The sequence below is a fragment of the Copadichromis virginalis genome, linkage group LG11, assembly GCF_057382275.1.
Source record: "Copadichromis virginalis isolate Kocher_CV1m ecotype Utaka linkage group LG11, C_Virginalis_male_GT1.1, whole genome shotgun sequence".
NCBI classification, from domain to species: Eukaryota; Metazoa; Chordata; class Actinopteri; order Cichliformes; family Cichlidae; genus Copadichromis; species Copadichromis virginalis.
This window is the reverse complement of record NC_140628.1, coordinates 16,953,008-16,977,327: the sequence shown is the minus strand read 5'-3', so window position 1 is coordinate 16,977,327 and position 24,320 is coordinate 16,953,008. Positions and strand designations below refer to the sequence as shown.

The following is a 24,320-nucleotide window of genomic DNA, read 5'->3' as shown; positions in this document are numbered from 1 at the left end:
AACTGTGATAATCTTCAGCAATTTTGAAATTCATGGTTAATGAACTGGAAGACACAATTATCTCATTCTCACAACTTTGTTTATGTTGCTCCCTTGTCTTAGTTTGTGTGTTGCTCAGCAGCAGCAGCGGCAGCAGTCACGTCGTGCTTCAGCTGACTTCAGAGCTACTACTGCGCTTGACCTTTGTTTTGATTTATTGGGTGCAATCAAGGAAATGATCACAATCATTATTCAAACTGAAAACCTGATCACTAGTGTTTCTACTTTCACAACCCACCCACACAGGGGAGAAACATATGGCCAAAAAGTTTAGACCAAAAAAAAAGAAAAAGAAAAAGAAAGAAATGGTTTCCGACAGCCGGCCAGGGTGAGCGTCTGGCAGAACAGGGCGGAAGAAAGAGTGACGGAAAGCAAGCGAGCGAAAGGGTTAACTGTCGAAAGCAGGGGGAGTCAGGGAGGTACGGATAGCGAGGGAAAGAGGGAAAGTGAGAGAAAGAGACGTTGCACATGCCCTGGTTGTGATTCATTCCTTAACTTGTGGCGAGCGCCGCTGAACAGGCAATGGAAACTTCAGCAAATGTAAATACGCTTTGGTTAAAAATATAGTGGCCTAATGCACACCACATGTGGCTCGCTGGCAAGTCTTGCTCTATTTTGACGGGAGAAGAGACTAAGAAAATGCAACTGATGAGAGTGGGGGAGAAAGAAAAGAAAGGGGTATTAAAAAGGGAAATTGAAATGCGGTAAACATGGCCCGGTGACTGCAGCTTACCCTGGGCCTTCTCCACGAATACCACCTTGGACTCGGGCAGGAAGTTGAGTCCGTTTAGAAGTATCATTTTGCCTCCCGTGGCAGGGCAACTGTCCATACTTTGCTTCTCGACCAAGGGAAGCTCTTGAGCCGAACGCTGGGCTGTTGAAAGAGACACACAAACACAGGTTTCAAAATGGTGCGCAAGATTACACTAATACACCGCCTGATCCCCAACTACCCCGGGAAGCACAAGCCCAGCTCACAGCCAGTAAAACAGCAGTTCTTGGTTAGGGAAACAGGCTTATCAACTTTATTATGATGATTTCATGACCCCCTAGCTAAGAGGTTTGCAGCCAACAGCTGCTCTTTAAATGACATTGAAAAAAAGGCGCACAAATGATCAAAACAATATTTTCATGGTTGTTATGGCCAACCACCTGCCTCTGCTTTGCATGAAGTGATGCCAGCAAGTCACCTCTGACCTGTAGAATTCGGTCACCACATTCACAGCCGTATAGATATACAGTATCACCTTGCATCTGTGGATCTTATTTATAAATCTGTGCTTTAAATAACTTTAAACTTCACATTTAAATATGATACACCAACTCAGATTAACCTCCACTTTGGACCATAAACTATAACGCAAGCTCTGTCTCACAATCTGAGTCTAACTGGCTTCCTTGGGCGCAAATAACATCACACCCCTCATACACAAATGAATGACAAAGAGAACAGAGGTTTCTTTCAATGTGCTCACTCAACCGTGCCAAAAAGTGGGGCTGGCAAACGACCTTTGTGAAACCTGCGCTAATGGGGTAGTGTTACCAAAATAACTTGTGCATTCAGTCGTAAAATGTGAATTTAAGATAGATAGCACGTGTGTTTGGCATCGTGCACAATGCATCTATTGCTTTGGCAAAGACCTTTGATCAAATAAAGCTTATTGGGTGCAGATGCACTGAATTTGCTCCAGTAGGCAATAAAATAGTAGCTCACTTTATTGGACTACAACAATAGATGCCACCTGAGTGCAAAGCCAACAGAAAAGACATGCCAGGTTTTGTGTTTATTTCTGTGCGTGTGTTTGTCTGTGTGTGTGTAAGACTTACAGCATTCAATGGGGTTCGAAGTGGCCTGTAGGGACACGGTCCTGCCATTGGGTTGGTTGATGTGCACGCGAAACACAAGCCTCACACGTGTGTTTTTACGTCCGATGTCCGTTTCCCCTTTGCGAAGCTCAATGTCTGAATTACGCAGCTTCAGGATTCCCGCACAATCAATTCTAGAACGGAGAAAAGCACACGCACAATTGAAGACTATATCCCCGAGACAACATTACACAGGCAAAGGTGACGGAAAGGTGAAGTTCACTGTTTACTTTTTCCAAGCCAGAACAATTTCTATTACAACATTTCAAGAAAATACCAATTTCTTTCTCTTCTGTTCCACACCCTGAGTCACAGAGGGTAGCTTTCAACGGGATGCAAAAGCATGGAAAAGTGCGACCAAGGGTTGAAACAGGAGCCTATCTGATTTACTCTTGGCTGTGAAATCGAAAATAGCTGCTACGCATCGGGACCAGCAGTGAAGTCCCCACTGGTGTTACAGATCATGCACTGGAAGTTTATCGGAGCATGACCGTGTCATTATTAATCCAGCATGTCATCAAAGGAAAAGTTGGACATTAATGAGTTTGCATCACGGTTTTAAATGGCCAGAGTGGTCCAAGTATTCAGAGAAATCTGGACTGAGCGCACCATGGCTTACCAGTATCACACACGTTCTGTAGGAGTACACCGAGCCTGCCTTGTCCGTTCACACCATTCACTTCATGAGTTTTGGGTTTAAAACCGCTGTTAATCATTGCCACATGTGCTAATAGCCCCCTTTTTAAGCTGTCTCTCTTTATTTATTTCATTTCACAATTTGGGAGGTAAAGGTGTAGAGTTTCTTTCCCTTTTCTTGGTGGAAAAAGGGCATTCATTCGCAGGCATGGCCTTTCATAAATTTACATAAAACTAGTGTGGCTGGTAAAAAGTGAGAGAATACAGATGGGATATGGTTTGGCATTTAAATGATTTTACATGGTAGCTTTTTGGGAGCGATTCCTGGAACATGGTAAATGTCAGGTTTTATACCAATCCATTTTTCCCTTGACTTTGGTTTGTACAATTCAAAGAAAAGAAAAATAACAGATACAGTCATGCTGACTACCCGCTCCTTATCAGCACTGAAAAACGAGCAACATAAAGGATTGGTGTTTTGGTGTTCTAACTATCTTGCACTTTAACATAACATATGATGACAATTTGGCACTATCAGAAACTTAGGATGCCGTATGTCTGCTAACCAACCTATGGAAATCTAGATGAAATGATTGACTGACACTGAGGAAAAAGAAGATAACGAACCCAAACATATTAGACAGAGTTAAAATATGTTAAACCAAATCTTTTGGATTTTAAACAAACCCTTGTGGCAGTAGAAACCTTGTTTCTATGAAAAATCCTGCAGTGGTTGCAGATAGCATGGTAGGAAAGAGCGGAGGGACTGCAGGTATTAGTCATAGCCTACAATTCCACAGGGATTATCAACATACAAACTTGATGTTTTGCCCAAATTTACTAGATCCACATCTGCAACTAGGTCAAGATGTAGTGACAGCAAAAAATAAATAAAAAAGCTGTAGCATACGACCTAAATCAGTTTCAAGCTCATCAAACTATTCAGTGAGCCCTTATCTACCAGCGACTGGGATGTTAAACGCACCATTTTCATCAGGAGAAAAACACTGCATTATAGAATTAAAGGCGATCACTCAAATGAACCATTCCCTTTTAGCAGACAAGATGACCAAATGACAGCATATGAAAACCACCACAGATCCACTCAGCATACGAGTCAAGGTTTCACAGCTTTCTACTAATATGCCACCAGTCTGTGGTTTTAAACAAGAGCAAGATGATGGGCATAATAAAGTTACTCTAGTCATAACCGTCATCCTCTTATGAATGCTTTCTCGCTTATTAGGTTATAGTAGTTAGAATCTGCAGAGGTGGTTGGTGTGCTTGAAGATAAAACATCTTAGAAGCGGAAAGGGAAAAAAAAACAGATTGAAGCTTTCTGAAAGTTTGACTGCAGTTCTTGAGTGTCTGCATCCCACACAAATGATAGCTGGCGTGTGCACAGCGAGATGGATTCTGCATTATCAAGGCAACTTTTTAACAGCTTGGTGGAGAGAGAAAGTTAAAGACTTTTCTCCATCTTTCACTGTTTAGATAGTCAGGAAGAAATACAAAACGTTAACTCCTCTTCTTGTGCGCTGACGATAAAAAGAGAGAAAAAAAAAACTTCCTCTTGAATGTTTGGTTTGGTATAAAATCATAGCCTAGGGGACACATTAAGCAAAACAGGCCAACAGTATGCTTTAATATGCTACAATATGAAGGATATTGAGGTATTGTTGGAAATGATATTGTAATGTAATACAAATGTTAAAATCATCTACACTTCGCCAAAGAAGGCCACTGTCCGGTCAGGAAACTCTCATGTCCCATAAATCTTCATGATCCCCAACATTTATACAAACATGAACCTGTGTCATAGAGATGCATCACCTATATGCTTTTCATTTAAAAACACATACGCACTTAAAGTCTAAATGGTGACGAATAAACAGTAAGAGGTAATTGCCTTATGTAACCTGTGCTAAGATACAGTAGCTTTACCAACAACACACAGCTCTGGGCCACAGTCCAATAAATTCACTGCTGCCTAGTCTAAACGGAGCCCCAGGACAGGAGCTACTGCCTGGATACACTGCAGAGCAGAGCCGTTGGCTTACTGAAAGTCTAGAGGGAGGAAGACAGAACCCGAGCCTGACTTTTCAGCCCTAGAAAACAGATGCTCTGCTCCTTTAGATGGAGCAAGTTTACATGTAAAACTACATCAAAAACATCGATTTTTTAATGCTATGAATAAATAGGTGATTAGTTTTTTTTTGTTTCATTCAGTGCTTCTTCTATGCTGAGTTAAGCTGTAAATTTGGTCCACCTGCAGCACAGAATTTTAGACAGTGGTCCCCGTTTTTATGTTAATCAGTACAGATGGTAGAAGTTACCTGCAGTAAACTGTTTAAACTTGCCTTGCTCGTATCATCCAGCAGCTCGGTGACAAAGACTTAATCCTGGTCTCCACTGTAAGTCCGAATCACTAAACCCTCTCTTACTTTATTTTGACTTGACTCTGAAACATGTTTCACACTATTTTGGGTTTGAAACTTTTGATCAGATGTGATGAATCATCATCATGCCACCATGCTAAAGCAAACAACTTTCTATTATTTACCAATGTTAGATTAGGCCTATCTTTTCCCCTTCAGTGTCAAGATTAGTTCTTTATCCATCTTTTTTATTTTTTATTTAACAGCCTCCAGACTTTCTCTAGAAATCCTGTGTTGCCCCAAAACCTCGTGGACTTAGTAGGCAAGTACAGCAAAACTTTGTCCTTGAGTCTGAACATTGAGGTCAGACACTTATGACACTTTTTGTCATTTAAAAAAAGCTATTTGTTTTTTATCTCTTGGCTACACTGTTTATGTGACATATGTGATATGTGACACATGAAATTATGTATGTCCAGTTTAATTTCATAAAAATAAACCATTTTATGAACTTTTTACGGTATAAAATGACTAAAATATAAGATGACCGGCCTAACTTAAACTTTACAGAGCAGATCTACGAGTTTCATTCATTAAAGTGAAAGACTACTGTTGCGCCAGCTGCTTCACGAATGACACTGACATAGCTCTGTTTCAGAAGTTTCTGTTTGGTTATGGTGCAGTAGACGGCCACTGCTGTCCAGCAAATGATGATGTCGATTTTTCAGAAGACTTTCTGACCCATTAGAAAAACACAGGTGTGCATAAAGTGGCTTCCATGATGGTTGGATCCATTTTGTTGTTTTTTTGTTTTGTTTTTTCATTGTGCACGCCAGCCAGCTGGTCAAGGAACAATTGAAAATACAAAACTAACAATACAAAATACATTTCTAATTTTAAATTTGCTTATTTTAGTAGTAATCAGTTGACATTGCTAAATTGGTATCAGAATTGGCAGTTATGGTCTTAATACAAACAGGCCAATAAAGTTATTGTTTGCTTTGGGTACTGCAGGCTACATGAATGTGACTAATTGCCCTCCAAGCCCAAATCATTCTTTTCACCAGACTTGTTAGTTCAGTTGGGATGTTCTAACTCGCCTCATATATTTGTCTCGGTGGAATATGTTGACCAAGCCAAGTGTAACGGGACCGCATTATTCTGGTGGATCACGGCACTCCAAGTGCAAGCCTCAAACTGGCCATATTCACACTGGGCCGAATTAAAGCACCCATGAACTCGGCGCTTGCTTTTTCTTTAACGTTTGTGCATCTCTTGGGGTAAAAGCATGGAACTCAAATTTGAAGGCCTGTTTTGAAGTGAAAGCTCAAGAATATTTATCAATAAGCATTCTCATCCTATAGAGACATAACAAAGAGAAAGGTGCAGAAAGAAAGAGATTGTGCACATTTCTGCTTGTGTTTTGAAGTTAATGGAAGAAAGCGTGGATAGCACTCACATAGCTCTCATGTTATTCTCAGGCAGCAGAGGGATCTCCAGAATTTTGGTGTTGGATTGCATGACTTCATGGCTGGCGGTGGAGACGGTTTTGCCCGTGATGCGGTGGACCTGGTAGAAGGCATGTGGTCGCAGGAGGCGGTCGTCTGCGGTCCCTATGAACAGCTGCAGGGTGAGCGGCTCGCTTTCCATGTAGCCATAAAGCTGGCAAGAGAACAAAGAGACCCAGGTAAGAGGCAACATCAGGTTTTAAGACCTCCATCTCAGGCAACCCCTCATTTAGGAAATCGAGACTGGACGCACATTAGCAACTGTTAAAGGAACCTTTATTGATAGCTTTGACCAGGCAGAAGAGCTGTGAACATGAGCTCTTTTTCATTGTTTGTTTTTTTCTGGTTGGATTGGAGGCTCTCTCTCAGTGGTCTGCTGTTCTTTTCTACATTCCTTTAGGAAGAGAAATCAAAAGATTTTTTATTGTTTCTGGGTGTTTGAGCAGGAAACACAGAGACAAAGACTGATAAAAGTTTCACAGCTGATACTTAAGGAGATGACTGGGAAAATGTTTCCAGTATAACGGAGGGCATCAAATAGATGAAATCAAAACTCAAACTCTTACTTAAACTGTTCAAAATAAATAAATAAACAGTACAAATCAATGGTTTTTCTGTGATGATTATCAACACACAGTTAGCTATTAAACTTATTAAAACTTTACGCCTGAATGCTCATGAAGCAGGGAGTGCAGACGTGCTCCAGCCCCTTTACCTTTGGGCAGTTATGAACATGCATTATGATTTCCATTAAAGAGCGCAGACTGTGTCCCACTGTGATGAAAGAGACTCCTGTATCAGAACCACCACTTCAAACAACTACCACTTCCTCTAGCAGCCTGCCATTAGCCGCTACTGCTTAGCTAATAAAAAGATCAAATCTTCAAAAAAAGGAAAAATAATCCATGCCTGTGCACACTGTTGAATTTGGGTTCAAATGTACTTCAAATATAAACTGTAACTGCCAATTTAAATTCAATGTCCCAGTATAATTTTCTGTCTGTGTCTAAAGTAACATCATTCGATCATTTAACCAAGTGTGTAATGGCTCAAAAACATCCAAATGCAGGGAATGTTTTAAATTCCAAGATGTGGTGAAGGGCAACTGATACTTTGTGAATGATTTCTGACCAGAATAATCCACTAACCAAGTTATTTCTAGCGTGGCCGAGTCTTAACACCAAAGACCTCCCAGGATATAGTTTCTCTTTGTAATGCAAATTGTTCCTATGGCTTAGAAATCTCTCCAAACCTAAACACTATCAAGAAGCCGCTGAATCCATCTGGTATACATAAAACCCCAAAAAGCCTAACTTCTGATCGGGTGGACCTCCACAGATCCATCCAGGTGGCTACTTGACCGCATGTGACGTTTACTGTGAGGGATCAGTTACTTAAGACCAAGGCTCAACAAGCCATGACCATCTGAAAAATCCCACAAATTGGTCAATTACTCCAGCGCACCGCTTCAGACCAATTTTGTTTGAGCTCCATCCGAGTGAAAACAGTGGTAACGTCAAATGGAATAAAAGACCCCTGTTGTTTATCTAACAGACTGAGTCATACAATGAAATGAAGACCACATGTAACCTATGACATAATCTGATTAATGGGTTTATAATTACCTTTGAGAGGGCAGGCAGGAATTGGGGGGGTGGGGGGGGGGGGTGTAAAGAAGAGCAAGACTGGTATAAGACTGGAAAGTTATTCTGAACCTGATTGGGTGTCTGTGGAAATTAGTACCACAGTGTCATCGACACCTAAGGCCTTTGATTTGAGAGCAGATTTGTCTGGATACAGTATCAAAAGTCATTTGGTCTCATAATAACGACAAGGATTAAATGGCCTTGGTCGGCACTTGATGACAGCTCTGCTGGATGCAAGACAAGGCAGAGGATGTGCTCTTTGTGGTCTCTGTTACACAATTTTCATTATTAATTATCTTGAATAGGAATAGAATATGACCAGTCACGGGAATAGATTATATATCCATATGCTTCAATAACCTAAGCACCGGTGGTTATCTGGCTTGGTCTTTGATTCAGATATCGAGGGAGTGCGGAGGGAGTGGTAAGACTAAGGCTGTCATTCATCTCCAGTTCCAACCATCATATTTTTTCTCTTGAGCTCCCCATAGTGTCTCTAGCAGCTGTCTTGACCTGGAGCTAGTCACACATGCTAGTCATCAGTGAGTTAGGCCGAGGTCAGGAGCTTCTTGAAGTCTTGGCATCTCAAGGGACCACTTCATCTATAGAGTGATCTCACCGGCAGACGCTGTTCCCTTGTTATATTTTACTTATGGTGTCACCAGAAGTAATTATCCATAGCCACACATGCTACCAGTTACGGGCGCATTGAATCAGAGGAGGGCCACGGTGAAGCATGAGGTACAAATCTGAAACATCGGAGCGTTAAATTGCATGACGTTGCCTTGTGATTTAATAAAACGCTGGCAGTTGCACTACAAACCCGTGTCATCTGCGGCAATGGACTTCTTTGGATTTCTCTTTGACCTCCAAAACATTACCTCAGCCGCCACGTGGCGAGGGCCACAAAAGAAGCGGGAGGTAGAGGAGGTTCTCGCTCCTCTCATCCTGCTGTAGCGCACGGCAATGGCGGCGGCATCCTCGCTCAAAAGGAGGATGTGATTAATGAGGTCAGGTAGTCCTCGTGGTGACGCTGCTCTTCCCAGCAGCAAACGAAGGCAGCGTGATCCCCCCTGAGCGACCTCACTCAATTCCTTTACCATATGTGCTCCCCTGACCCTCTCGCTACAGTCTCCCCCCATCCCACTCCTTCACCTCTGCTAAACTCCTGCGATGCTCCCTCAACTGCACGCCACACGCACAGTGAAAAATTCACTTCTTCATTTTATTCTCAAAGTGGGAATTAAGACAGGGGGAGTCAAGACTGTGTAGACAGAACTTAAACACCTGCGACCTCAGCTTTGCATTTGTGTCTGACGCTGTCTGTGAGAGAGACACTAATTTTGACCAGATGAGCTTCTTCTTGCTGTAAAATATGGCCCATCGGGCTGAACGCTCACTACATGTTTATTTTGAGATCATTCACTGAAACCAGTCTTACATTGAGGCAGTTGTTCCCGGTGCCAGCTTTTGCCACTGTGTCAGCTTGTTGTATGAACCTATTTCTGAGAGCTGACGCTCAAGTAAAACATCGCGACCATGGCAGCTGAGGCATTAACTGCATAATAGTGTGCAGCTGTATTGTCTAGGTCAGTTGTGATGATAAATAGAGAAGAGGAGGGCACATTCTGGGTGCTCACCGCCATTCAGCTCCCATCTGCCTTTGGGTCTTCTCAGCTCCATCAGCAATACAGAAAGCTTTAGTCCTTGGGAGACAGCCCCAGTTTATTTCTTTTCTTTCTTCCCCCCCATTTTCTTATTTGCTTCACTCAATGAAAGTCACATGTGATCAAATAGCGACAGAGGGTGTTTTTATTCCAATAAATATAATGTATTTTTCACAGTGGATTTTATCCTTCAGCTTCTTTAGTAAAAGTGACATTCTTAATGCTGCTGCAACCATTCAAAGTGGGGATTTGAACATTTAAAGTTTAATAATGACTTGGTGGTAAATTAGATTTGTCTGGCCTGGCTAGAAATTGAGTGTGAATACACTTCACAGGCCCCGCAGTGAAGGCTGCCTTCTATCCCTCTGCGGTGATTTCATCACCGCCTGGAGAAATGTCATGACTCGTAGAAGTCCACGTGGCGCAGAGAATCGGGGGGGAGAGGGAGAAGACAACTGGAAGCAGCAGAGGAGGGGTTGAGGGGGGAGGAGAACTACAACAGCAGATGCAGGCTTTTTCCCATTATCACGCTCTCCTCTCTGTCAAGTGCTGACACACTCACACCAGCCAGCCTTTGCTGTACCCAATTAGACGTACACTCATCCACGCTGTCTCTCCTGCCAGACTTTACTCCATCGCCCCCCTGACCCTCTAATGTCTCCAGTGTCTCATATTGAATGCATAACGCAACATATGCAATCCTTTAATGTGCACTGTTTCCATGGCTTCACATGCTGCAACTTTTATAAGCAACCAAACAGCTATATCCTTTAAAGTTTTTATTTTCTTTACTAATACTTCGAGTATTGAGGGTGTAGCTTTGAGCACAGGCCCATGTCTAGACTACTAAAGGTCCAAATTTTATGTCAAATAACATTGTTTTAAATTTTGATTTTATCAGCCATTCATAAGACCCATCATTAAAGCCTACAGAAAATTTGTGCAGGATGAAGCATAGATCACTGCTATGCCCCTAAGTAGCCAGATTACCCACTCTTATCTTACCTCATAAATCTGCGGTTTGGTTGTCACCTCAAACCAGTGAAAACGATGTACACATAACCTCAACTTTTTCCACTTGTTATTAACTTGTAATTAGTGGCAGCCCAATACCAGTGTAAGGGAAACCCCGCAGATGGAGAACCACAATTTGAGAGTGGCATAAATGCCCCTTTGGGCAGCAAATAATAGCCTTGACTAAGCTCTAACAGCACTACAGGGTACACCAATCCTTTTGAATATCAAACATAAGGCGGCGGTAGATTTAATGAGCAATTAGCAGCTACAGTATGGAGTGCTGTAGATCAGGGTGTTCTTCTTTCGAGACATTACGCAGCCAGCAAGGACCAGATCCCAAGGTGAAACCGCACATGCGAAAAACCCGAGCACGTGTTTGCTTAAGTCTTTCATGTCATCATGGCGGAAATATACTGCAAATTTGATGTGCATTACATAAAGTTGCAGAGGAAGAGAGATGAGTATTAAGTCACGCACACGTTAATAAGGATGATGGCCACATCCTGAAATTACACATGTGTGTTACTGCTTTAAACTTAATGAGAAAGTGCATGTATGTGTGTGGGGGGTGAAAGCCTTACAGGCCAGTGATTATCCTATATGAATTAGCCATAAGCAATTCTGCTCTGTGTGCTGCAGGACAGGTTTAATTCTTCACAGGTGTTGTTTGCTGTTACCAAGGGCCTGGCGGATGTCTGTTTTCCTGTCTGTGGTTGAACTTGAAAGCTGTTGCAACATCTTGATCTGAACTCATGTTAGATCGGTCACTCTATTGTCAATGAAAACTTTACAATTGCAGTTGTCTTTTTTAAATGGTCTGCTCAGTTAAAAGAAGAAACAAACAACCAAATAAATCAGTGTTGCGGTTATATTTTAAGTAAAGGTAGACCAGGTTGTTGGTTTTTCCTGAGCACGGCGTCAGACATTAAACACAGCTGTGGTAAAGCAAGGGGGAGAGTCTGGAAGAGTGTGAGAGGAACTGTTAGAGTACCCTAGATCCCCTTAATGGTGTTGTGGTCTGATGCAGTAAGTAAAGTGGAAAAGCAGCAGCGGGGGTCACAGAGTGGACCGGTGATGAGAGAGGGGGTTAAAAGGCTGGAGATGCAGAGGAGAGGAGGTAGGGTTGGTGTCTGACTTGAGAATAGATGACCTTGATTTGGAATGGAAATTGATGAGACGAGTTGGTGCAAATGGTGAAAGGCTAGGGAGTCATGGTAAGCCAGGGTTTTCATTGGCGTATGACTGGAGCAAAGACCTTCCATTCTCTGTGCAACCACCCATCACATAAACACCTTTGTGTGTCAAGGAAAAACAAGACAGCAGTAAATGTGCACATGAGCGCCTTGGTTTCACTGTATATTAGCCACTCTCTACGGAGTACTTTGTCAGTGTGGAACCTGTGTATCCCTGTATGTTTTTCATCATCTTGCTGTTTTCTCTTTTCTTTTTTTTGGGTGGGGGGTTCATCCAGAACTGCTTTCCAACACACATGTCACGATTGCTCATAGCACGTATGTCTGATCATCCATGACCTAAAAAAACAATAGAGTTGTAGATGGCTGGGTTTTAACCGAGGTAGGCCTGCTGGTGTGGATTTGGGAGATGGTTGAAGGATGAACGGTTCACAGGGAGTGACATCCTCGGGCCCACCAGGGAGGCAGAGAGGCAGAGAGGCACCGGTGCATGGAAAGAGGAGGTGGCCTCTGATGGGTACTGACTCCCGTGCACCACTGTCATGCTTAGCCAACCTCAGGGCTACTCAGGTCCTAATCAGCAGGATACAGAGCATCTCTTGGGGCAGGCAAGCCAAGCCACAGCTGCCTGGTGACTCCCTCTGCCCCTTCTCTTTCCTTCTCTCCAGTCTCAAGAATCATGAAGAACACACACACACACACACACACACACACACACACACACACACACACACACACACACACACACACACACACACACACTGCCTTAGCTTCTTCCTACACTCGTGCCCTTGTGTCATTATTGACTCATTCTCCTTGACTGCACTTCACCCATCCAGTGCCTGCCACTCATTACCTCAGGGCACTGGGGACTACACCACGCGCCCTATCCTCCGAGATTGTAACAACACAATTTCTTCACATCACCACAACAAAGACAAAGGGAGTGCCTAGGAGTGAAAAAGTCAGGTTTTCAAAAAAACAAACAAAAAAAACACCACATTTTTCTTCTATCCTTTACCCTCCAGCATGTACACATGATTGCCTAATCCTCATAGATTCATCTTCCTGCCAACTGCCATGCTCGGAGTGGTTTCCACTGTTATGAAACCCTCAAGATATCCCAATTGACTGCACAGGCAATATCGGGGTCATAAATCACTCCTCACCAAGAAAAGAAAATGTGAGGTATGTGAGCAAGCAAGCAGGTGTGATGGAAAAGCATCTGTCATCGTATTTTCATATAATATTTGGTCAGGGCGCTCAGCGAGGGTTGGGAATATCCTCAGAATGTTGGCGCTAAATGGGCGATTTTAAATAACAGAATCAAATCATGAGCGTGAATATTGACAGGGCCACGTGTAAAGACACTCAGGAGTGTTATTTATGAGTTCCTATTCGGCCCCCGAGAGAGAGAGCAAGTCAGAAATTGACGTGACCTAAAATCAAAACGAGCCTGAGTCTGCTGGGCCTCTTACTGTAGCACAGTGAACTGTGAGGGGTAAAGTGTTGATTCACCTGCATGTTGATATTCAAAGGCTTGTAAAGAAGGGGAATAATTACCTGTATTTACAGAAAAAACCTGCAGGTTGACAGGCGTCTTTATAACACAACTTTGGCCAACAGCTGTCAAATGCATTTGACATTGTGCAGACCAGGGTGTGCTGACAACATCTATTTACAAAATAGCTGCGGCGCTAACAACATTTAAAGCTAAGGATGGACCACCAATTAAACTTTATAGTTCCAGGAACTTTTTGTGTGTGTTTTTTTAGGCTTGCAGAGTCTAGCTGCATGGAAAGCAGGCTATCTGCCATCTAAAACCATTCAATCCCTTCTCTGACAGAGCCAGCAAATATTCATATAGTTAGTAGGATAGATAGAGTTTAAATGCAAATAAGCTGCTTCAAAGACAAGTTTACCTTAAGGACATGCACACACGACTAAATCCCCACCTTGTGTAAACTGAGATGTCAGCACAGCGTGATGACAGCGGAGCTGAGAAAGGAGCTCTGTGCTGTGCCGCTGGTGAGACTGACGTGTGCTCCTTAAGTGTTTGCCAAATACAATAGCGAGGGGCGACGCTTCTCCTCCAGTCAGCATGCACTGCTGCTGGTCAGAGTGAGTTATTACAGCAGCAGATTCACTGTCAGCTTTAGGGAACATTTAAAAACGCAGCATACAAGAAAATGCTGAGATATACCGCCTGCAGTGTGCAAGTGCTGCACAGCTGCTGTCAGAAGTTACAAGAAAGGCCTGCATTTTTTTAAGCTAGCTGACTAGTTAGACAAATTTAATTTTTTTTTTTTTTTTATCTCTGTGCATGTGGTTTGTGTGTAGAATAGAGTGACCTCATCTGTAATGCCATTTTATAATCTTTGGTTGTGTAATGACATATAAAATGATCTGTAAGTGCAGAAGCTCCATCCATCTGCTCTTCAAAGCAGCAAATGGGAGGTAAGAGAGCTCAAAAGCAGAGGGAAGTTAGCTAAAACAGCTTGATTCATATACTGAGTAAACTGGGGGGCCGTACCAGGGTTCACTGCCTGTGAATCTTGCAAATCCATTTTAGTAGTGGCTAGAGCTGAAAGTCATCATAATAGATCCATTTTAATCTTAACAGATAGAGGCACTGTGCTCAAATCACACTCATTATTCCAATATTTGGAATCTGATTTGCCAAAAACAGCATTAAAAGATTACTGTAGCTAATCATTTCTGGATGGTTTGAGCAGCAGTCGCATACAGTAGTTTGTATTTAAACACAGTCTAACCAACCAAATCTGATTTCGTCGAGAGAGAAAAAAAAAGAAAAGCAAACGAACATCAACGTTGTGACTAATGAAAGAAATGTCAGGGCTGTGTTGACTTTGCTCTGTGACTACATGCTGTCATAAAATAAGCAACAGCCAGACGTTCATGTCACCAGATTGGCGTTGGATAGAAAACTGCTGTTAATCAGCATGCACTTGTTACCTCTCATGCTGTAATGACAGCAAATTATTGCACAGTCTAAAACTACAAAGCTAACTTTGTCTCTGGGTAAATGCAAAAGTGCACAGCAGCAGCATTTGTTGTTTGAACATTAGTGCTGGCAGCATACCTGTACCACAGGGTGTCCTCCAGACAAGGCCTTCACGGCTCCTCGGCTCCCCTCAGTCTCATAATGGGCCCTGTGGTGGGACTTTGGCTGCACTTCTATCTGTAGGTTGTAAGGGCCGGAGCAGGATGGAAGCTGCCAGTCAAGTGCTGGCAAAGATGGGCTGTAATTACATGACACATTGATTGTTATTAGGTGAGAATAACACTATGTATCATTCCCACCTTTCAACAGGATAGTGAATTCACATTTACACGGTCCAAAGATTTTGCCTTTCTGGGCTAAAACCCCCAGTGTCTGGCTTTTTCTTTCCTGAAAGAACAGTGAGTTATACGTTTCCACTTTGCTTGGAACAAATAAATGAAGACATATGGCAAATGATTGTCTTTTTATGTACATTCTGTTTTCTCTATTTTGGTTTTCATCTAATTTGCCAAAGTATGAACTACCATATTTTTTTTTCCTCCAAGGATCCAGAAGTCTGAATCTAAACTAAACTTGCTTTAAATTAGCCTGAAATTGGGACACTTTGTTGTAATCCAACTGGCTTGAGCCCTCTCCATTTCATCATGGTCTCTAATCTAATCAATTGAAGTCATCCCCCGACTGCGTGTAATTCCTTGGGTCTGGGTAATAATTAGTGGCCCCCGCTTTCCCCCTTTGTTTTTTCTTTCTTTTTGTGAAAAATAAATGAGAGACAAATGTGCCCCGGTTAGAGCGCGGCATGTTTTGCATTATGGTGTGGCAGGTGGAAAAAGACGCAGCGAGTTAAGAAAGTGACAGTGGGAGGAAAGACAGTTCTGGGGCACAAAAACAAATCTCTCACTGCCTGGCAGTCAGGCAGCTTTTTTAACACACACACACACACACACACATATGTATATGTATATATATATATATATATATGTATGTATATATAATTCAATTTTAAATTGATAACTGTAAAATTCTAAAATACAAAAAGCTGGTGTTGAAGACAATGGTGTTATGGAACAAGGTCAGCCACACACCTTGCCTGGGAGCATGATATCTCTTTCTCAGAGCTACAGCTGGCCTCCTTCAACATCATTGTTCTCCTGATGGGGAGTCAAAGCTTCCCATGTGAACACCGTGGAGATATCTAAACCAAAACAAACATGTGCAAGACAATATTTCTCTTTGCCGGATGCCTGGTAAACGCAAACCCCTGACCTGAAGAGTGGCTCGACTGAAACCAATCTCTGGCATCTTTGTGGAACTTGCGGGCTGTTTGTTGACCCAAAATGAACTGATTTCCCCCCGCAGGACTTTATCTGCCTATTCAGTGCATGACATCACTTTAGCTACACAGAGAAAAGATGGGCCGATGGCGCGACAAACCAGTGGAGCGCGCCGGCTGATTAACTCACAGGCTGCTTCCCCTTCAGCCAGCCCTGTCACCATTGCTTCCTGTTGCTCAGTATCTTAATCAAACACTTGATTTCCGACAGGAAAGTGTGTTATTGGCTTAAGGGGGGGGGGGGGGAATGCCACAAGGGAGCAAAAAGAAAAAAAACCCAGCTTTGCTCAATTGACAAAAATCAATACTATTGTTCAGTGCAAGAGTCTATTTGTCTGAGTGTGTGCATGTGTGACTGTATTCGTTGTTATATTTGTGTGAGGGTTGCGATGGCAACGGCGGCACATGCATGCTGGGCAACTCCTCAATGTGAAATACGATTTATGAAATAGTTCTGATCTTCAAAGGGAACTCCTTTGGAAGTGAAGGGCATGTAAATTGGAATCTCTGCCTTTTGAAGATTGAAAACTAAAACCATCTTGTCCTCACAATAAATAAAAAACATTATAAATGTGGGGAAAAAGAGAACAATGGAGAAATGGAATTGATGAAATGTGATGAATTGTAATATGTAGAAAATCCTGACCCTCAGACCAAGAGTTAGGATCATAATTCTGTCTTAAGCAGAGACACATAGACAATTTTCTTTTGGCTAAATTGCTGGCTATTTCAATTTCTGAACATTTAGACTGTACTTGATAGAGAATTACTAAATTTATTTGAGACAGCAGGAGCTGGTTCAGCCTACCTGAGGTAAGGCTTGGGTTTAGACCAGGAGTATGGGTGCTGAGGCACATCCAGGAACCCCCCACAGTAGCTCTCCTTCTTGAGGGCCAGGCGGGAGGGGTAGTCCTCGTGGCAGAGCTCTCCATCAGGACCAAGCTCCTCGCCTCCAGGTTCCACCTTCAGACTCATGGAGGCTGAGTGGTCCAGCATCGTCTTCCGCGTCTTGACTGGGATTCCCTCCCCCATGTCTACCACCCCATCTGTGGTTAGAGCATTGATTGCAGCCACGATGGCAGAGTTGGTGTACTGGTTGGTGTTGGCAAGCCAGTTATCATCCGTAACGCTGACCCTGGGGGAGCCATGTGGAGAGGGTGTCGCTGACTGGTTGGGTGAGCAGGGCGTTTGATGGTAGGAGGTGCCGTTGAAGCTGTACTTTCTCTTCCCCATGCTACCACCGCTGCCTCCACCGCCTCCACCACCTCCACTGTAGGAAGGGGAGTTTGGTCTAGAGCCACGAGTTTGTGCCGGCCAGCCTTCCTCAGCCACGGCTCCAATTTGAGGGGAGGTGGATGGTGAATTGTGAGGGGACCCTGCGGGGCCACTGGCATGTGGGCATGACAGAAGCATGGATGATCCTCGGGGAGAAACACAGGGGGACTGCCAGGGGGAGTTCTGCGGGGAGTTGTCGTAGTTATAGAACCCTGACTCATAGGATGACGCCTCAGAGTTGCAGCTGCGTGACGAAATGCTGCTGGCAGGGCTGAGGCAGCTGGGATCACGGTACCCCTCTGCATTGGGGAGCGTCAGTGTGACAATGTTGACCCCCCGTTTGACAATGTGGTCCTCACTGCTGCTCTCTTCAACCTCATCCTCAGGGTACTGGCTGTAGGCAGTGATCTCAATGCGGGGGCTTTCCAGGGCTGGAGCACCATTGGGTCTCAAGCTGTGCGGCAGATAATAACCTGATGCTGCATGATTGTCACTGCTGTATCCCGTCTGGTGGCAAGAGGAAACTGAGATGACTGGACTGGACTGTAAGGTATGGTACTGAGTGGCCAGACAGGGGCTGCCCATACCCAGAGGAAGGGACAGGCTGACGTTTGGTGTGTAGCTGTATGCATCTGAAAAAATAAGAAGTATATTTAAGAAACAGAGAATCACAAATATGTGTTACTTTCCAGAGCAAAGTTCAGAATGTAAAAAAATGATATTCCCATACAACTAAATTGCATTTTTAAAACAAGCATAGCATTAGTTCTGGCAGGCCTTGGAGTGAAGCTCAGTGGTCTCAAAGCCAAACAGCCCATATCAGAGGATAGCTAAGTTAATTCCCATCTTATTGGGAAATCTCAAATAGAACATGTTATTTAAACTACCTCATCTTGCATAAAGTCGCAGCTGCCTGTGGAGTCACTTTGCAAAGCCACCTCTGCCTCAGCCCCTCCATTTCAGTCTATACAATCTAATTCTGATGTATTCATGCTCCCTCTCAGTTGTGTCTGTCCCTGCTGCTGTTGTCACTGTTGTTTCTCCCAGAGGTTTCTTCCTCTAAAGAGGGAGTTTTTTTTTCCCACTGTCGCCGAGTGCTTGCTCAAAGGAGTTTGTCTGATTGTTGGCATTTCTCTTTATTATTACAGAGTCTTTACTTTATGATATTAAAAGCTTTGAGGTGACTGTTGTTTTGATTTGGTGCTATACAAATAAAATTGAATTGAATTTGTCATGTTTTGCAATGTTAACCAGTCTTCTGAAATACCACAGGGATAAATGCAAAACTTCTTGGTAAAAAATAAACTGAGAAAACACGTTGAAGAAAAAAATTTATTTGTGAAACACACTATGACTAAACATAATTTTGGAGAACACTATAGCCTAACTGCGAGGGAATGTAATTTCTAGAACTGGTCACATTTAAGAACTCTGGTCACATTTAAGAACAATACCCCTACACAAATCTCTCCAGTATGTTTTTCAGATTCTGACTAGCCCACTTCTTTATAAACATCTGGAGAAGCTTAGCAATCATCTCAAAGCGGTTACTGTATGAGGCTGCTGTGTAGTCGCAAGTCGAGCAGCCACTCTGTTTGTTTGATCAGTTCATCTAAGGCTTTATTTGGCACACCCTGCTGTCATATGTACTCTACAGGAATTCCTCCAGCAGCACTGATGGATGCTTTATTTGATTGATTGCATCACTCACTGAGTGAATTAGGCCCTCCCCTGTGGAAAACTGACAGCACTCTCGCATCGCTCTGAGCATGTGATTAAGTCAAGGAGAGTTTGCTTTTGCGCTACACACAGATACACCACCGGTACACACATAAACAGAGGACAAGTGCAGGCAGGTACACAAGGAAATCACGTCCAGTGCAACAATATAGAGCCCAGATAGCTTGGAAGGCAGGCATGCCTCTTCAGTTAGCCTTGACACGGGTGGCTGCTGTGTCAACAGTTGTAAACCTCACGCCTGCCTTTTATTGATAACGTCAATGAGGGTAAAAATAGCTACAGAAATAAAACCATTCAGTCTGAAACCCAGCAAAGGGCATTCCCCTCTCTGAACCATTCGATATTTGTTAACCACAATACTGCGTATCACATGAAATGACAGATCTGTCACACAACATAAAATATGTGGGTAGGCAAGGTAAAATTAGCTTATGAGAGTCTATTTTCAGAGGTAGTAACACTACGTGCGCAGGACATGTATTCCAGGAGATGTGCATGTATTGTGACAGAAACCCAAACTAAATTGAAGTCGTCCTTTTGAAAACTATAAGAGACACTTATTCACTAAACCTACAGACTTGGAAAAGTTACTTTTTATACGGGGTTAGAAGAGGCTAAATGTCAAACCCCTTTAGAGCCTACTTCACAGAATTACAATGTCATAATAGCAGATCAGTACGCACCTTTCTCCCCTTCCTTCTGGACACTTTGGCTGTACTCAAAAATGTAGTTAAAATCAAACTCTTGCTCTTCATGCTGAAAACTCATTTCTGCACCACTCATCGTAGTCTTTCAAAGTAAGGGCGAGTGAGCATTCAGCTCAGTCTTCGCCGATGCTCTTTTTCTCTGGTTTGAACAGATGATAATCTCCTGCCCACTCTAGCCCTTGTGACACACCTCCTCAGTTCAGGCCTGACTGACTTTGCTTACAGTTGCGGCTGTTTTTTTTTCCCCCTTCCTTTTGAATGTGTGTGATCAGTGCACTGCGCTGCAGCACACTTCACTTCTTCTAACACCCACTCAAACACACTAGGGCTTTCACTCTTGTTTGCTGCATGATCTTGAAACTTGGCTTTTCCGGGTGACACGCATCACAACTGCCGAATAACAAAATTGGGAAAGCAGATCAGATTTTGTTGGGGTGAAGCGAGTAAAAGAGAAATCAAAATGAGTCACTAACAAGAGGCAGTGCCTCCCCGGTTGTTTGCAATGTGCTGAAAATGCAGTGCAAGCAGATTTAATTTGAAAACACAAATTATAGCGTGCTCTCTTTGCACTCCCCAATTTTTTTCCAATTATGCTATTGTGATCAAAACACATTCTCTCCCTACAACCAAACTAGTCTGACTAAAGAATGGACGGGTTTATCCGCAGGCATTGTGGTCTAGGCTGGGCTAAGAGTGACGGGACCTCATAGAGAGATAGGTGGTCGCCCACAAAAGTCATCTGCAGCCTCTGGAACTAAGAACTCTGGGGCCACTTATCGCACATGGCTGAGTATGCGCTATGGCAGAACACCAGCATGGTCTCTGTGTGTGTGTTTGTGTGTGTCTGTGTGCTTGCGTTTGAGTGTCTGCGTGTCTGAGTTTATGTGTGACACTAAAGCAGCCCTCGCCACACTGCTGGAGCTGTGTGTGGTTAAGCACGTCTCCTTGTCAAGCAAGCTACCCCAGCATCCCTGCATGCACAGATCACAGTGCTCCCTCTTACTCACAAACACATGTATATACACGCACATCTGTTACAAATTATAAAGCTTAGTATCAAGGGACTGAACTGAATAATAATACCGCCTGCACCCGTCCCTCTCTAACCTCAGAGACAAAATTAAATTCCTGAAATCCACCAAAAGCCAGTGATATCACCACTATGAATTAAGGCTATAAGTGACTTGTGATCAGATTTTGCCCTCTCACTCTGAATCACAAAGCTATAAATAGAGAGTTTGCTTTTGATTGCATGGGAAAGTAAATAATATTTAGCAGCCTCTGGGCTATCTGACCCTGAACTTTAACATCTCACTTGGCTCATTTGGAGAAAAATTTCAATTTTTTATTTATTTATTCATTTTAAAAAAGGAAGTAAAGTAGAGAAATTGACATGAAGATCTTAACAAAGACTGCAGGTGACAGCAACAGTGTAACCCCCATCATATTTCACTGCACATAATGAGAAGCACCTGCAAAGATAGCTGGAGACACCTAATGGTGTGTATGTAAACTGAGCTTATCTGCTTCTTGTGTATTACTTGCGTGTTATTTTGTGCGTTGTTTTTTTTAAAATAGAACAAGGGGGGGTAAATCGTGACACCATCAAAAAGGCCAAAACGTTTCTTTAGAATTTGATATTTTTAGCTTGTTATAATTAAACATATTTACCAAAACAAACGCTTAGACAATAATTTAAGACGTCTATAAATTTGCAAACGTAAAATATGAGGGTATAATGCAGTGACAGCTCTCAGTAATCTTATCTCACAGAAGGATTAACCCCGAGTTTGCCCTGATGCGCTCTCCATTTTTGCATTAACTGCAGCACCTGGTGTCAATACATCTTTAAATAAAAAAAAAACAGCTAAAGCGAGGTAATACATATGTATACATATATGTATGTATATAGGGGTACAGTGCTGGTGATGCGCAGTCATGTAGGGTTCTTTACCTTCTTCTGCAGACTTCATATCGGCGGCGAGAGAAGTAAGTAACTGGAGTCCTCGCTCCTTGCCGGTTGCTGCTCCAAAGCTGAACTTGGAAGTGACGCTCAGGCAAAAGGTATCCTGCATTCAACAAGCGATGCGCAACTTTCACCGGCTGCGAGGCTGTAATGTGCAACGAGAGTATTCAAAACACCACTGATTCTCTAGACAAACCACTAAACAGGAGCATATTTCGCAAAAAGACTCGTTGGAAATCGAGTGTACAACTTTGAACCACACGGCGATGGACTGCGCACCAAAGGAAACGGGAACAGCGGGTTAGGAGAGGCGCGCAGGTACGGCTGCTAAAGGTGAGTTTTGCTCTCTTCGACCCAATGAAGGTTTTAAAGAATGTCCACAGGTCTGTGACGCAGAGCGGTTTGTCGGAGGGGCCGGCTCCGGTGCTTTTAAAGTTGGAAAACACCCTCCGTCCTCCCGTCAGTGCGCCGCCCATTGAGGGTTGACGCTGCCGGCTTCTGCAACCTCCTGGACCGCCTGATGATGTCTTTCATCCTGGGATCCCAGCGGAGGAGGTGGGAGGTGTGTGTGTGTGTGTGTGTGTGTGTGTGTGTGAGAGAGAGAGAGAGAGAGAGAGTGAAAGAGACTGAAAGCCCACACACAAGGTTAACGTTAAGTCAACAAGAGGTCCGTTCTTCACATTTTTATGATAAAATTAGCCAACAAAACAATCGCAGCGAGTATTCATTTCCTTCAGCTGCTGGAGGCTCAGATTGTTTTCGAGGGATTTCAGAAGTTTTCTTCTTCTTACTTAAATCCCACTGTAGCCCCTCTTATCAGCAAACCACATTGGGTAGTTCTCCACTGTTATCTGTCATGACGACACACAGTCTTTGTCCCATGTTTTTCTATGGATAAACTTGCTTTACTTGTGAGATGTTACCTAAGTTTGGGTAGTGGAGTTGATGGGTGTATCCTCAACAGTTCATATTGTATATATATTCATATGATTATTATGGCCTTTCCCATTTACATTGGCAGTCAAGTTATTTTGATCATTAGAACATTTACTTAATATCCATTTTCTTCTTAAAAAAAAATATAATAAAAACAATATCACATCATTTTCAAAAATTGACTTTGTAAGCACAACCCAGGTGTCCAGTTCAGTGTCTCTAATCATCTAAGATGAAAGATGATGATGTCTTAGAGAAAGCTGGCAGATACAACCACCTGTTTGTCAAAGCAGTCACAAACTTAATTATGTATAACTTTAAAGCTTAAGCCTTAGACATTTCAATGTAAGCATCTAATCAATTGTAAAGACAAGGAGTGCATATAGGATAGTGATATCACTGTGTGTTGGTGCCATGGGCATGTTTAGCAATGCCTTGGATGAACTCTCCTCTAAGGTTTCTTTACTGATGGAGCAGGAAAAGCATGTTTTCCACTGTGTTTGTTGCATGTTTGACTCTGTTGGTTTGTCTTCTTGTCCGTCAGCAACGTTGTGCAAAAGCAACCGAACAGAATTCCATGAAACCTGATGAAGAGGTGGCACGTGGCAAAGGAAGAACCCATTAAATTTTAGTGAGACTCCAGATCAATTTCTATAAAACAGACAGGGCATTGGTCTTGGCATGAGGATGCACTCTACAAGAGTCTCTCTAGCTCCTTTTGAATTAGGTCCAGTTTTTTTTTTTTTTTTTTTTTAAAGACTCTGAATCTGAAATGTAGCTGGCAAGCTTGAGGATGATCACACATAATCAGAAGCAGACTGTCTTTTGGGAGCAGGCAGGCATGGTGTGTGGACGCGGGGGGGGGGGGGGGGGGAGGGTGGCATGTGTAAGCAGTCTGCACGAGGGGAAAGTAATAGTACGCTCTGTTTTCTTTGCCTGCAGTAGCTCTCTGGCGTCAGCTGCGGCTTGGCTGATGAGCATGTGTGAGCTCAAAGATGAAAAAGAAGAATCACATAGTTCGGGAGACGAATTATGATACAAACCAGCGGTAGGAACAAAAAAAAGGAGCTGCATAACTGATTGGCACTGTCAGTGGCATGGAGCTACGCAAGTTGTTGAACAGCTTTAAAGCGACTGTGGTGGGGCACAGTTCAGTGGCAGTCAACAGGCTTATCTTGATGGATTCCGTGATACTGAGTGAAGTGTCATTAACTGCAGTCTGTCAACAATAGTCAGAGTTAGTCAGAACATCAATAGTGACAGACAATATAGCCTTCGGGTTATTAGGCAGTCTATAAATCATGGTAAAAATCTCATGAATCTCATCATGTGTGCATTTATAGTAACTATACCTAATTATAAGTAACTTTCACTTTTTGGTAAATACT

General features: G+C 43.0%; 1 protein-coding gene across 1 annotated transcript in view; it reads right to left on the bottom strand.

Moving 5' to 3' along the window:
- LOC146698301 (nuclear factor of activated T-cells, cytoplasmic 1-like) overlaps positions 1-22,521 on the bottom strand; it is a 61,040-nt gene extending 38,519 nt beyond the window's left edge. The window contains exons 1-6 of the mRNA XM_085473367.1: positions 21,985-22,521; positions 17,117-18,215; positions 15,054-15,213; positions 6,379-6,581; positions 1,867-2,039; positions 773-913 (exon numbers count right to left, since the gene is read on the bottom strand). Of these exons, the coding sequence (XP_085329493.1) occupies positions 773-913; positions 1,867-2,039; positions 6,379-6,581; positions 15,054-15,213; positions 17,117-18,215; positions 21,985-22,105 (1,897 nt within the window). The 5' untranslated portion in view covers positions 22,106-22,521. The remainder of the gene's footprint in view (positions 1-772; positions 914-1,866; positions 2,040-6,378; positions 6,582-15,053; positions 15,214-17,116; positions 18,216-21,984) is intronic.
- Between the last annotated feature and the right edge of the window lie 1,799 nt (positions 22,522-24,320).